At 39.4% G+C, this 15,538-nt stretch overlaps 2 protein-coding genes across 6 annotated transcripts in view; both read right to left on the bottom strand.

Annotated features, from left to right (window-relative positions):
* Window positions 1-6,712, bottom strand: part of SNX24 (sorting nexin 24) — a 92,225-nt gene extending 85,513 nt beyond the window's left edge. For 2 of the 3 annotated variants that reach the window (XM_015653485.2, XM_019005290.1), the window contains exon 1: window positions 6,590-6,707. In XM_015653485.2, coding sequence (XP_015508971.1) covers window positions 6,590-6,649 — 60 coding nt within the window. In that variant the 5' untranslated portion in view covers window positions 6,650-6,707. Of the gene's footprint in view, window positions 1-6,584 lie in introns of all 3 variants that reach the window. The other variant, XM_015653486.2, reaches the window with a different exon arrangement.
* Window positions 6,713-13,423: 6,711 nt separating this feature from the next.
* SNX2 (sorting nexin 2) overlaps window positions 13,424-15,538 on the bottom strand; it is a 31,202-nt gene continuing 29,087 nt past the window's right edge. For 2 of the 3 annotated variants that reach the window (XM_015653420.3, XM_015653422.3), the window contains 3 exons: window positions 14,881-14,961; window positions 14,702-14,773; window positions 13,424-13,912 (listed from right to left, as the gene is read on the bottom strand). In XM_015653420.3, coding sequence (XP_015508906.1) covers window positions 13,862-13,912; window positions 14,702-14,773; window positions 14,881-14,961 — 204 coding nt within the window. In that variant the 3' untranslated portion in view covers window positions 13,424-13,861. The remainder of the gene's footprint in view (window positions 13,913-14,701; window positions 14,774-14,880; window positions 14,962-15,538) is intronic. The other variant, XM_015653421.3, reaches the window with a different exon arrangement.

Raw genomic sequence — 15,538 nt, 5'->3', positions numbered from 1 at the left:
ACTGCAAAATTCTTTCTGTCTTACTTTACACTCTTCAAGCTTCCACTGCATACCAAGGGGTCAGTTTCATATCACTGACAAAGACTGTCAAACAGGAAAACTGACTGTAGTAAAGAAATTTAATCACCACTGCTGACAAGTTACTCAAAAAAAAAAAGAAAAAAAAAAAAAAAGTATTTTTAATAACAGCAATCTGGCTTAAATTATCAATTTTTCCTCCCCTAACACATGCACCTACATTGGAACATCAAACCCACCAAAACCAATTATCAAAACAGCATTTTTATGTCATTACAGAATCACTGACATCTGTCAAATTATCTTTTATCATCTTCACCATCCCTGTAGGAGAGTGCATCTTTACAGATCTACTCTGACTGCCTTGCAGAGAAGCCAGGACATTTGAAATGAAGACACTAAGACTGTACAAAACTCTAATTAGATCTAATAGATTGAATACTTCTGTTTAACTTCCTTGAACTTGGAGTAACTGGTGTGTCACTTATTTCAACGTGTGGCACTAGGTTAATACATTGTGAGCTCACAAAAGCCTGCCTGATAAGCAAGTAGTCTTCACACTGGCAGATTTCAAACTCAAGGCATTCAAAATCTGTTCAGACTTTTTAGAACTACCAAGTTTACACAGTCTAAAAAAGTGAAAGGGCTAGAACGTAGTAATTAGAAATCTTTTTACATAAACTCATAATTACTCTCTCCAAACTATGTAATTAAAAAAATTATAGATATTACTCCTTTATAACTTGCTATTGTGGCTTATTCTAGGTCTTCATGGAAGAACAACTAAAAACTTCCCTTTTTGACTCTATGTACATTTATTTTAACAGCAAGGAATGCTAAAATACATAAACCATAGGAAACTTTAGATCCTTGTGGTTTTATATTTCCATAAAGAGAAGTACAGCCTTGTAATTAAACCACTGCTTCTATGGAGGTAAAGCCAATGGACTTTCAAAAAGCCCGTATTAGTTTATGATCTTACATGTCAGTTCTTGCTTCTACATTTGCAACTCCAGAAGCAAATTGGGGAGTAGTATTGGAAGTGTTAATTAAAAATGCAGTAAGCACTTGTGTCAGTCAAGTATGCCCTCTGCTCTACAACACATTTAAATGTATGTCACCTTGACCTGCAATATACCACTGTAAAATTTTTTTGGTCAATATAAATCAAATGTACACTAATTTATTCAGTAAGTTTCCTGGGATCTGAATCAACATTAGAAATCTAACTAGTATTTATTATTCTGTTATTGACAAAGGGAGCATATTTAAATGACAACAAGAACACGTGAGTGTCATTTCGAAGTTGAATTGTTCTCTAGGGACATCCTTAGTAAGCGCCTACATTTAAAGGTCATTCACTGCCAAATTATGAACAACTGTTGCATTTATTAGCACAGGCTCAATAGTTTAGAAGCTAGTGTCATCAATTTAAACTGACAATGAAATTTAATTGTCCACCAAGAAAACTGACATTTCCCATATTCTGTGTTTCATCATTTTATGTATATTCCAAACAGAGCTGGAGCAAGTTCAAGTTTACTCTAGGGTTTTAATTTGGGATTTTTTGTGTGGGGGATGAGGGGAAAATACTTTAAAGATTTTGTATCAGAGGAATAGTGCTTTAGGAAAGCAGAGCTCCTGAAACAAGCACTTGGGAAAGATCTGTGTTTCCCATTAACTTTACTGACAGAACTCAATCTCAAGCATTGAATAATATGATTTTCCCCTAATTTTTCTTTCTAATCTTTTATATCCCTAATATTTTACCTCTCTGGTCAAGACCACCCTTTCTATTTCTTAATTGCACTGTAGTTTTTCCTCTGAAGCTAGAGAGAAATTTCCTCTTTCTATGGCAAGTCATTTCCACCCTCTCCACAGAACTGACGGATCTTGACCATTCCACTTTCTAAGTGCTGTCTAGACACACCAGGGAAAAAAAAGAAAATAATCTGAAACAACAGGCTTAAGCTGAAAATAAGCCAGTAAGTGGGTAATGAACTCCCATAAAGAAAAGGACAAACATCCCTTTTGTGTCTTTTCTTTCCAGAAAGTAAGAACACACAGTAGCAGCCCACATCCAGGGGAACTGGACTCTGTTCCAATAAAGATAAGGAACCAGAAATGCAGGAATGTCATGAAAGTATGTTATGGTTGCAATGCAGAACCCCCATAGAGAGGAACAACTCTCCCTTCAGTATCTCGTTTCATGCAGGAGGTCACCACCATCACTGCTTCTAGCAAAGACACTAGGACAACCATCACCACTCTTACCAAAAAACCATCCTTGACTGCTGCTTGTTTGCAATGGCTCTGGCAGTCATAGTGCAGAAAGCACCCTCTATAACCCCACTGGCATGTGACTGGGCTGGTGGGCAGTCAGCATGTCAGCAATCTTCTATCTGCTTCCATCACCCTTTTCTGCTATTAGTTGCATAATCTCTGATAGTTCCTTGTTCCAGCTACTCCAGTCCAACAAAACACTTTGAGCAAGTTAGCGCTTGTGGGAAAGACAACAGTAAAATGATCAACTGTGTAAATTGGTACTTCTGTGATCACAGAATTGCATAATAGTTTGGGCTGGAAGGGACTTTTAAAGGTCATCTAATCCATTTCTTCTGCAATAAGCAGGGACATCCTCATCTAGGTCAGGTTGCTGAGAGCCTCATCCAAACTCGTCTTGAATGATTCCAGAGACAGACCATTTGAAATCTCTCTGGGAAACCTGTGCAGGGTTTCACTATCTTCACTGTAAAAACTGTGTTCTTTATGTCTACTCTGAATCTATCCTCTTCTAGTTTAAAAGCACTCTCTTTGTTCTACTGAAAAAGACCTACTATAAAGTCTGTCCCTGTCTTTCATAAAAGCCCTGTTCATTGCAAAAATGGAGTCCTCTCTTCTCCAGGTTGGACACACGAACTCTCTTAGCCTTTCCTCACTGAAAGAGGAAAGCAAAGGTGCTCCATGCCTCTGATCCATCTTCTATGCCCCTTCTCTGGACTGATTCCAACAGTCATTCTCTTTCTTGTGTTGGGGACCCCAGAGCTGAATGCAGCAGATCCCTTCCAGCTGGGGTCTCACCAGAGCAGAGCAGAGGGGCACAATCCCCTCCCTCCCCTGCTGCCCACACTGCTTTGGATGCAGCCCAGGACAGCTTGGCTCTCTGGGCTGTGAATGCTCATGGCTGGGTCATGTCCAGCCTCTCATCCACCACCACCACCAAGCCCTTTTTGGGCTCTCAAAACCTTCATTCCCAGCCTGGACTGATACTGGGGGTTGTCCAAACCCAGGTGCAGCACCTTGTGCTTGGCCTTTTTGAATCTCATTAAGGTCCCACAAACACACTTCTGGACCTTGTCCAGGTCCCTCTGGATGGGATCCCATCTTCAGGAGTGTCACCGCCCCGCTCAGCTTGGTGTCATCTGCAGATTTGCTGAGGGTGCACTCCATCCTTTTGTCTACATCATAAATGAAGATATTAAATAACACTGGTCCCAGTACAGATGCCTGAGGGCACCACTTGCCACTGATGTCCACTGTGACTCTAAGCCATTGACTACTACCCTCTGGATGTGACCATCCAACAAATTCTTTCCATCTAACAGCTGATCTGCAGAATCTTTATCTCTCCAATTTAGACAGAGGGATGTTGTGAGGAGATCATGTCAAAAGCCATACTGAAGTCCAGATAAATGGCAGCTGTAGCCCTTCCCTTATGCACTGGTACAGCCACTCCATCACAGAAGGCCACCAGGCTGGTCAGGAAGGACTCACCCTTGGTGCAGCTGTACTGGCTGCCTCTAATCATCTCCCTGTCCTCCATGTGCCTTAGCAGAACTTCTAGGAGGATCTGTTGCATCATCTTCCCAGGCACAGAGGTGAGACTGACAGATTGGTAGTTTGAAAGGTCCTCCCTTCTATGCTCTTTCAAGATGGGTACTCCTTTTTCCAGTCACCTGGGATTTCACATGACTTTTTACATATCAAGGCGATATTGGCTTGGCAGGTACATCAGCCAATTCCCAGAGGACTCTGTCAGCATCCACAGACTTAGCTATGTTCAGGTGCTTCATAACCCTTAATACCTCTTACAACTTACTTGCCCATTACCTGCCTTGCAGTCCATCCATTTGAGAACTGTGAGAAAAAGAGACTGTAAGAGAAGACTGAAGCAAAAAAAGTTATGTAGCTCAGCCTTTTCCAGTCTTTTGTTACCAGTTTGCCAGTAGTGTTCATTGGGAGTACACCTTCCGTGACCTTTAAACCAAACTGTTTTAAATACTAATATTGTAAAGTTGATGAAAACTAATTTAAAGTGAATTTCCTGTGTACTTTCACAGCCAGTAAAGAGTAATGGTAAGCTTCCACTAACCTCAATTTTGCTGAAAGGAGGACATATAGTGTACCCCTTTGAATTTCTGTACTTGGAACAATACTTATGCAAATTATTTACATAATCACAAATTAGCAATTAAATTGGCATAAGCCTTTCTCATGAATAGTTCATAACCCTGTTAAAAAACAAAAGAAATACACAACGTTATGATCAGAACAGTTTTCCATATCCTCTCCTACAAGCATGCCAACCCAGACAAACTTCAGCTACAGTTTGTATTTCCTCATACAGTTTCACAGTCAGCATAAAGTTTGGTCATGTTTTGTATGGGATGTAGAATAGAATCCCCTTAGCTGATCAAAATGGCAAAATAATCACGAAGGAAAAACTACCAAAATTTACTGAACTACAGCAACTTTCAGATCCATGTGACTGACTCACCACCAGTAAATGACTCGAGAGGAAAAATGCTGTAACAACAGTGTTGTAATAGAACATGTTCACTCTCAGGATCATTTTCTTGGAAAACTCCAAGGATCTTCAAGGATATATAGGATAATATAATTTAATTTCTGATTTCTCTGAAGCTTACGCAGCTTAACAATTATGAAATTAAAAAAATGCAAATCCTCTAGATAGCAGGAGTCACAGTTTTACACTTAAAGAAACAGAAAAAAAACCTAAAAAGCAAATACTAAAAATAACTATTAGTATGAAAATCATATTTGTGTAATTTGCAAGTCTTAGAAATCACTCTGTCATTTCAACTAACCTGCTCAACTAGGATGTGGTGGGATCAGTCTGAGCTATTGTAATCACACTCAATCACATTCAGTCCAAATGCTTTAAAGCCAAGTCCCCAGAATCACACAGGTGTCTTGTAGGGAGTCACATTTAAGTTCACCAAGGAGGCAAAAATATTAATACTGCTACACTCCCACATTAATACAACTAAAGTGGTTCACCTTTTGCAAGGCCTACAAACACCTGCTAGTATGAAGACCAAATAATATACAGCATTAAGCATAAGGAAGATGAATTTGCTTCATGGAACTATGCCTACATGGATTAATCTTCTAGAAGTTCTATAGGATTCAATTTTTACTCTAAGATACAACATTAATATATTTAATAAAAGAAGCAAGCTTTGACCATCTACTTTCAGGCAAATACCTTGTGTTTTGGTACATGTGTCCACTCAGGACCATGTGAATGCGCTACTGTCCAGCAGTTCTGTGCAATGAGAAAACTACTGGGAACAAAAAGGACCTCCAAAAATTGTGCAGATGAACCTTCCGGTTCAAGGAGCTTCAACTGTACAGTGGCTACCCAGGATAGTGTCCAGGCGGGTTTTGAGCACCTGCAAGAATGGAGAGCTCACAGTCTCCTGGGGAACCTATCCAGTGCTTGACCACCCTCACGATAACAGACTAGTCTTGTCTTCTGTCTAAAGGGTATTCCTTGTGTTCTGATGTTTTCCCACTGTCACCTCTCCTATCACTGGGCACGAATACGAAGAGTCTGACCCTCTCATTCTGTCCATTCAGATCATCATTTAAGATCATCATTACACACTGAAGAGATGCCCCGCCCCTTTTCTTCTCCAGAACGAGCAGACCCAGTTCTCTCAGCCTTTCCACATGCGAGATACTCCAGCCCCTTCATTGTGTTTGGCCCTGCAGGGGACATGGACCCTGCAGAGCCGAGTGGCGAGGCAGCTGCCTCTCCTCCCTTGCTGATCACGTTGCACCAGCCACTGTGGCTGCTGGCCCGGAGAACAGAGCTCGTGTGAGGCAGCAGGTGTCTGGTGGGCTGAGACCATCCTCCCCGTGCCGAGAGGGGCAGAGCAGGAATGGGCTGCGCTGGGCACGGCTGGGCTTGGAGAGGCCGGCCTGGACGAGGGCAGGGCTGGGGTGTACAGAGCAGGGCTGCGATGGCTCTCTGCAGGGCAGGGTTGGCCAGGGCAATGCTGGAGAGGGCTGGGCGGGGCAAGAGCATGGCAGAGATGGGGAGAATAGGACAGAGCTGGGCAGAGCTGGACAGGACTGGTGGGGCAAGTATGGGCTGCGTTGGTCAGGGCAAGGCTGGGCAGGGGAGTTCGGGGCTGACCTGGGCAGGGAGGGCAGGACGGCCCCGGCACGCTGATGCTTGCCGGGCGCCCCAGCGCAGCCCCCGCTAGCCGCCGGCACATGGCCACCCCGAGGCGCGGGCGTGCCCCGCCCCGGCGCACCTCACCGTGTATCCCCGCTCCAGCTCGCTCTCCTCGTATCGGAAGGATGGGATGAACACCTCCATGCCGAATCCCCTCAGCGCGGCGGCAGAGCCGCCGCCATCTGCGCGCCCGTCACGTGATCCTCCGTCACGTGACAGGGGCGGGGCGGGAGACTGGCTCGCCCCGCCCCCGCGTTCCCTCGCGCTGCGGGGATGAGGTGGGAGAAGCTTCCTCTGGAAAAAACGTGGTTTAAAACAAAAGGTGCTCGACAGCGTCGGCCTCTTGTTCTGCCAAAGCTGCAGCACTACTGCGGTGCACACAAAAAACGGAGGGGGAAAAAATGACTTCTAGAGGGTTGAATTTATCCACTCCTACAATCACGCCGCAGCTCAAACTTGAATCACAGATTGGTTAAGGTTGGCAGGTACCTCTAGAGATCATCCAGACCAATCCCATGCCAAGGCAGGGTCACGTAGAGCAGGTGACACAGGAACACATTCAGATGGGTTTGGAGAGAGGGAGAGTGGAAGACTCCAGGTCCCCCTGGGCAGCCTATGCCAGTGCTCTGCCACTCTCAGTGTAAAGCTCTTCTTCAGGCTGAGGCGGATTTTCTTTTGCTGTAGTTTATGACTATTACTCTTTGTACTGCTGCTGGGCAGTACTGAAAAGAATCTGCCACCATCCTCTTGGCACCCACCTTTGAGATATTTGTATGGATTGATGAGATCCTCTCAGTCTTCTCCACACGAAACAGGCCCAGCTCCCATCTCTCCTCACAAGAGAGATGCTGCAGATCCCTCATCATCTTTGTGGCCTTCACCAGACCCTCTTATGTTGTACCTTATCTTTCTTGTACCAAGACTAGAATTGAACACAAGACTCCAGATGTAGGGCCATTGGAGCTCCTTCCACTTGCTGGCCACACTCTTCCTGATGCACTCCAGGCATCACTGGCCCTCCTGGCCACAAGGGCACTTGCTGTCCATGGTTCTCCTCCACAGAGCTGCCCTCCAGTAGGTCAGCCCCCAGCCTGTGCTGGCACTTGAGGTTATTCCTCCCCAGGTGCAAGACCCTACATTTACCCTTACTGAACCTCATACGGTTTCTTACCACTCAACTCTGCAGATTACCAAGCCCACTGAATGGAAGCAAAGCTTTCTGCTATGACTAGGTCAGTCAACAAACAAATGCAGCACCTTTAGTAGTGCCTGTTGTGAACAGACGTGAAATTGAGATAGTAGGGAAAAAAACAACCTGGCACTAAGGAAAGTTTCCTGTGCTGTGTGTGCTCCTGAGAAGCTACCTCTCAACATTGTTATTTAGCAGAGAAAACTGTACCATTTCAGAGAAGTGTAGATGATTTCTTGCCACTGGAGAAATTAAATAAGACTCCAAAATAAGCATCTGTTTTGACAGCTTAAGGAGTAATAGAGGCAGAAACAGAAGGTCTGTTAGGAGACCGTGCTGTTAGGCGGCCATGCTGTTGGTACAGGCTTTGACTTCACATAAATTTGCTAACTCCGAGCTTCAAACCATTTGGAAGCACTGCAAAATGTCAACAAACTGCTACTGAATTAGATGGTAGTATCTTAGAACTCACCTTTAGGGTCTGGAGAGTCTTAGGCATTACCTGAGACAATCTCAGACTCTCACTGATGTTTTAGTAGTGTTTTCATGGTAGCTACCATGATAAATCTATGACCATAGAAGGTTTGATCTTCATAAGTAGACTGAAGTATGAAAATATAATTCAAAAATGGGAAGAAAACAAATTTATCCAATGTCTGTGATTTATGCTATCGGCGTTTTGCAATTTCTTTTGAAAACTAACTTGTTTCCATCTAGATAATAGCACTGGGGAGGGAGAGGGGAACATTACAAGCTCCTTTTTTCTCTATTTATTTTACTGAAAGGTAAATTTAATTATATTTTGCTCTAAATAACGTACTGTGACCTTGAAGGATGCAATACAAAGTAGGCACCGTTTCACTTATACCAAGAAGACTTAAGCAAACTAACACTATTTTACTTGGCTAAACTAAAGCAAAGTAGCAAACCAAAAATTTTAAAAAATTACCTGAAATCAAAGCCAGATATTCCTCAAGCATCTGTTTCTGCACAACACTGCTCCCAGGCCAGTGTCCTCAACTGCTGACAAGCAGGACAGTCCCAGCACTGCTCCATGGTAGTGGTGACAAAAACAGTGTTTCCAGCCCCTTTGTGCTCTCCATCATGCCCTTTGACTGAAAGGTCTGTACCCAACAAACCACCTTCTGATAAAGATATTAAAATAATCCCAAGGAAAGACTAGCCATATAATAATAGTTTTATCACTCTAGGAAATGTAGGCATACTAGGTAATAATTACCATTATTACTTTCTATTATCATTACATTATTTTCTATTATTACTTACTATTATCATTATAATTACTTTCTGTTTAAAAATCCAGTCTTTAGGCATTGTTTCTGTTCTCCCCACAATAAAATAACAGAGGGATGTCTTAGGACACTACTTGTGCCATAATGCATTTACTCTGAGAAGTCAGTAGAAGAATTTCATAGGAACACTGTCTGTGGCTGTTTGCAACCTAATAAGCAATAATTTTGAAAAGCTACTTTTATTCTTAATATCATATTAACAAAGAAAAGTTTTAGACATTAATCTGGCTTCAAATTCAATAGAATCTAATGGAACTTTTGACTGTGCATCAGCCAAGAGGAACAAGGAAGATTACATGGTGAACTGATTTCAAATACGTCAATATGTTTTGGAATGTTAAATACTTAATTTACACAATATATCATCATTAGTTGGCTAATCTTTAAAGTTAAATCTGAAGAAGAAAAAAAAAAAAAAAAAAGGATTTCTCCCCATGGCTGGCTGGCCAAGGATTGTCTTTCTGTCTAATACACTGAGGATCAAAAATTTAAGAAACGTTAGTTCATAGACTGCTATCAAAATGTGTTCAAAACCACCCAGGTCTTTGAAAGCTAACTGCACAGCTGTTACAATGCTTTCCCAAAAAAACAAAGGTGAATATACTTCAAATGTAGCTTGACTTGAACTGCCATAACATGTATTAAAATGATATTAGTAATCCTAAAAGCAAAACTGTAAAATGGTTGAACTCTGCTGGTAATAGTGACATAGACTGTCTTCAAATTCATCTGTTGGGCAGACTCTCAAAACTAGTCTAGGAAGTGTTGGTCTTCACTGCTGGGTGTTGTTGCAGGTATCAATACTTTGGGTTATATTCTTAAATCATCTGGATCCAGAATGTGAAATAAATTAATAATATACTCCCTCCAGCTGTAACTGTTCCCTGTCATCAGATCCTACCTAACCTTTCATGATTACAAAACTAGGAATCATCAAACCGCCCCTTTGCTGGCCATTTCTCTATTTCTTTTTTCCCAAAATAATCACTGTGCAATTTCTCATGCAGGGAGGGAGAATTTAACATTCATCATGTTAGAATGATTCATAGGAGAGAAAAAGGAATAATTACAAGAAAATCTGAAAGATGACTTTCCACTAATTCTCATGATTCAAGGACTTTCTGAATGGCTGGTTTCCATTATAGAAGTAGGCAAAGAAACCCACAGAAAAATTCTAATCTAAAGGATATGTAAAATACACATCAAAACAAGAGGCCAGATAAAAAAAAAGACAGTCCTTAATTAGACCACAACCTAAGTTTTTCAGTTTTTCAATTGCTACAAATCTTGTTTTAAGTCAACTCACAAAATTCAGCGAGGTTTAGTGCTAGTCTTTTCTTGCCCTACCATTTCCATTGCATATTTAACTTTAGTTTGTATGCGAATATCCTGCTAGGACAGATCTGCCTACCTTACTTTGTGTATTTTTCTTTCTTAATGACAGAAAAAAGATTTGGATTATGTTATAAACATCCCCTTTATTAATCATTTCCTCATTGATCTGGGGTGGGGGAAGGGAAGGAATGAATTTACCAGTAAAGTCAAAAGATTACTAGTAAGTTACTACCATTGCAATTTACTACCATTGATTCAACTATGGAAGACAAGAATTTTTTTTTCAAAAGGAAGAATCGTCTCAGCAAGTAACAAGTAACATTCTGAACAACCTGAAAATGCAGCTTCAAACTTGATAAAATATTGCCCATTTTTCTCGTTTGTAATGGACTCATATTTTGCCACAAATTATTATATAGCCTGTTCTACTCCAAAGTGGAAGGAGAGAAAAAAATATAACCCCAAAGGGGTTTTTCTCCTACTTTGTTTTTATTTGTTTATTTGTTTTTAAGACAATCATTTCACTGTACACATAATTTTAGTGGATGTTGGCTGTTCACTTAAATGTACAGGATCTACCAGCCAGCAGCTCATCTCCACAATTTGAAAGAAACTGACATATTTGGGGCATGAACTCCAAAGATGCTGAAACAAACTCCCATATGAGGCTTTCATAGGGAAATAACTTAGGAGAGGTAAAAGAAAGAATAATTGGTAGGGAAGCAGAATATTCTGTTTTAAAAGGGACGGCAATGAAAAAATTACAGCCTTACTGTACACTGAACATCAGTTTAAGAATGAAATAACAATATCTTCAATTTGAGCCACTTAATGTAGTATATATTTAAATTAAAAAGGACCATGGACATGATGAATAGAAGAATTTGTTGTAAATATGTGCATTGTATTTTAATCTAAAAGGTAAAGTAGAATTCAGTAGCACTTTGTCTTTCATACAGTATTCCAAATGCAGTTCATAATTTTGCAAACATTTACATTTTGCTCATGCTAGTGATTCTTCAGTGGCACAATGGGTTTTAGTTTTAATGAAATAACACACTTAAATTTAGTATAACATCTAGTAGTGAAGTCCACAGAGGAAAGAGTTCAGTAATACCTCCATTCACTTGGGTTGAGAAACATTTGCTAATATGGATGTTAATTGCACAAAGAAAGACAGTAACCAAACCTCCGATCTTCACAATGCAGGGCAAGATAAACAAAATAAATTTCCAGATCACAGGATATTCTGAGTTGAAAGGGACCCACAAAGATCATCAAGTACAACTCTTAAATTAATCACCCATCTGGGACCTGAACCCAGAGTCTTGGCATTATCAGCCAGCTAAGCCAATCTCAGGATCATTAACAGCTTCTTGAAACAAGGAGAGCTCTATGCTAGCCAAATGTGACAGCTGATCTGGATCTTCTGTTCAAACTAACCTTGTGATGCAAAAAAAAACAACCCCTAAAATCTTTTGTATTAGCAGCCAACCCTGTATGACAGCGAACTCCAGAAATCCTTTTGTTCCCTAAAAGGCTTCTGGTTTTAAGAAAAAAACTTGCACAACTCATTCTTGTTTTCAGTTGACTGGTATAGACAGCCACACCAATCCTTGATAGCAGACTTTCTCTTTCTCCTGTCACAAAGAAAACTGATCCATCATTCAAATGAATTCTAACTCTGATAGAAGCAAAAAGAGACCAAGAGCTAAGAAAGCTGGACAAACCACCCACAGAAAAAAGATTGTGAAAGGATATGTTCACCCATTCACCATCACTCTGCATGTCCAAACTGAGTATTTTAGTTCCGGAAGTTATAATTTTCAGTGTGAGCAGTATATATCTGAAGTTTAATACTGAGCTGTTGGTCAATTTTCATTAGCTGCATGCAAGCCAACATTAAGTACATTGCAACACTTAACAGTGCTATGCCTAGATCCATTTGTTCATCATAAAACTCCTGATACCTAAGCTCTTCAAAGGGCAGTTTTAAGATTAATGACTGAACAAACACTGATGCATAAGGTATTACTAGATTTAGGTTTTAGTGTTTGATCATTTAAAAATAAGCTTGATTTAGGCTTGATAAATTTTGATGGGTTTTTTTCTGTTCTAGTTTCCTTGAAAACTCCTAAAAATACTGAGTCAAGAAAAGTATGTAGAGAAACAATAGCAAACACTAATCTGTCAAGTTTACACTAACTTTGTTGTAAAAATAGAGTATGACCTTACAGTTGAATGGATGTTTCCATTCTGTCCAGAATGGCTTCTTTATATTTATGGCTTCTTTATATATGATGCCAAACAATACAAATTCATGGCTTTATCCTGCAGTCTTATGATTAGCTGAAAGCAACCGCTTCTCTTGGTTTTTTATTTGATCAGTATTTGCCTAAAATTTGTTAACATTAATACCGTCCATTAATACTAATCAACAAGCTCAGTATTTCATTAAAATGACAGGACAGCATTTCTTATGTTAATATTGTGTATTTCAGAAAATTTTTTACCTGCTCTGATTTCTTGCAAAAGGTATAACCCGTCCCTTCAAATGTATTTTCTACTCAAGAAACTTCAAACAGAATGCTGGCTCTTACAACTAAGAGGCACTCAGCTGAATTATCCACTTTTCCTCCTCAATTATTACCAGACTTATTGCAAGATTTTTTTTTTTTATTTTTGTATACTGACACCACTGAATACAATTGATGCAATGTATCAGTCCAGTAGAATTTGATCATGCAGATGAGTTTAACTCTGCAGAAGCTTTGTAAACACTTGAAGGAAATTTTAGTTTACAACTATCTGTTGCCCAAACATGAGTCCTTTGACCCTATGACTATTAACATAGAAGACTTTGCTAAGGCAGTGATAATTCCAAGTGAAAAGAACACCTGTAATGAAGGGATTCAGAATTAAAAAACAGAAGAGTTTACCACAGATAATTGTTCGTGGATCTTTAATACCTTTTCCAGCACTCATTGCTAAATATTTGGTCAGCCCTGGATACATCTTAATTTGTTCTAAAAGGTACTCCTAAGAACACCATTAATTATCTACAGACAGAAGCCCAGAGTGTTTAATGTTTCACAAGGTACATCCCTTTATTATTGTAATCACAAAAACATGATTTTGTACAGGAATGTTTAAGTGAACATTAATCAATGCAATTAAATTTGTTACATAAAGATCAGGTAAACATACTACGGAACAATGTGTTGTAGAGAACAAAAATATCAGCTTTCTGGCCTTGCAGTGCACATTTCAGTGCAAGTATTATGACACAACAGTGTTCAATTCAGCAATGTCTTGCAGAACATCATGCCACAGTCCACTTTGAAGAGGGTCAGGACATGCAGCTTGTTAATAAAATGCTGTGGTATATAAAAAAAGCCACATGTTAATTAATACAATATATAGTGGTTTATTTGGATGATTAAAAGTGATTTCACCATGGAATTTAGTTTTATCCAGGACAAACATCCAGAGTGTCTTGTCATTTGGAATATTCTTCTTTTAGGCAATGGCTTTGGCTTCAGGTAGGAATGCCTCCCAGTATTTTATTAGCTTGAAGAGAAGGGAAAATCAGTCATTAAGTACTAAATGTTGGAAAACACAATGCATACCTACCTCTTCTTGCAGTAAACTTGCCTCCACGAGACAAAGTAAGAATGTAGGTGCTTATTTCATTAATATTTTTATATAGTGCGAGAAAAAACACAAGTAATGAATATACAAATCTGCTCATAGCTAAAGATACATTGCCACATGTTGAATACAATGTTATAGAATACAATTTTACAGACTTTTTTAAAAGATCACTTAATTTTACTGCTAAAGATACAGCTTTTTGGTTTTTGTTAAATTAAACAAAGCTGGAAGGCTGTATTCCTGCCATGAAGAGAAGAAAGAGTCCAGACTTTTTTTAGTAACGAGATCTATTTCTCAGACACTAAAAACTGTTTTAATGCTTTCCAATATTCAATAATAAATCATACTTTTAAAAAAGAACAATAAATATTTAAGAATCCAAGTTTCTTCAGTAAGCATAAGTACATACTCATTAAAATTTACTCCAATCTCTAACTGAAAATGTTAATTCAGTCTGAGAAGATGACAAGACCCACTGCTTGCCCATATCCCTAAGGGAGCTTCTCCACTGCTTCCCTGAACTACAGTTCTGCAAGGGCTGGGAAACTGCAATCATCATGTCATTCACCAATACATCTAGTTAGCTACAGATTAGTAGCTCTTAATGTTTCAGAAACTCCTGTGCTTAAAGCCCAACTTTTTACTGCTAACCTAATACAGAATGTATTATTTATTAACTTGTACAAAGCTTAAAATATATCTTACCTGCTGTTGTGTTTGCACTAACGACTCTAAGTACTCGATAATAACAGTTTTAAAGTCTTTCACTCGTTCCTTCTGTTAATAAATAAATTATGGCATATTAACTTCTTAATAAATTTTACTTGCAATGTCAGTATTATCTACAGTAGAAATGTCATTTACTTGGACAAAATTATACATGCCTCAAATCTTCCCACTTCTTTGCGAATGGTTTTGGAGATCTGTTCAAAATCTTTTTCCCCTTGCTGAACTTTTGTCTCCCACTGGCAAAGGAAAGACATACAGAGGTAAGATTTTGTGTTGTCTACCCGTATCTGAACTTTTTTAGCACATTGATAGTCAAGAGCTAAAAGGACTTATTTGATTGTTTTGGCCTATTTAAAAGAAAACCTTACAATAACAATTTCAAATTTATGTTATAGGATGTCATCAGATCAGTTACAACAAAGGTATCTTTAAGGCAATGCAATCTGTAGATAAAATGTAAAAACATCTTAGTACTGCTATTAAGAACAATTAACAGCACTTAAAATATTCTTTAGAAAACAAAATTTATCTCAAAGGCTTTACTTACTATTCCCTTTACAAACTCCATACAAAGGAACCTAAACCTGTCCAATCAAGCTTGGAAGAGTCTCAAGTTAGTTCCCCATACTTTTCTAATTCCAGAAGAGATGAGTAAATCTTCATCTCTGTGTCTGGTCAAGTACTTGATTATCGCTATCATATTTCTGTTGCAAATAACAAGCTACTGAGGAGGTGTTTATATGCTTTCCAAAGCACAAGCCTGCTTTTTCAGTGGCACCTGTTTTCATAGAAGGCTGGAATAGAAACCTTACT

The sequence above is a fragment of the Parus major genome, chromosome Z (assembly GCF_001522545.3).
Source record: "Parus major isolate Abel chromosome Z, Parus_major1.1, whole genome shotgun sequence".
In the NCBI taxonomy this organism is placed as follows: domain Eukaryota; kingdom Metazoa; phylum Chordata; class Aves; order Passeriformes; family Paridae; genus Parus; species Parus major.
Note: the sequence above shows the minus strand (reverse complement) of the source record. Positions and strands in the feature narration are given on the sequence as shown.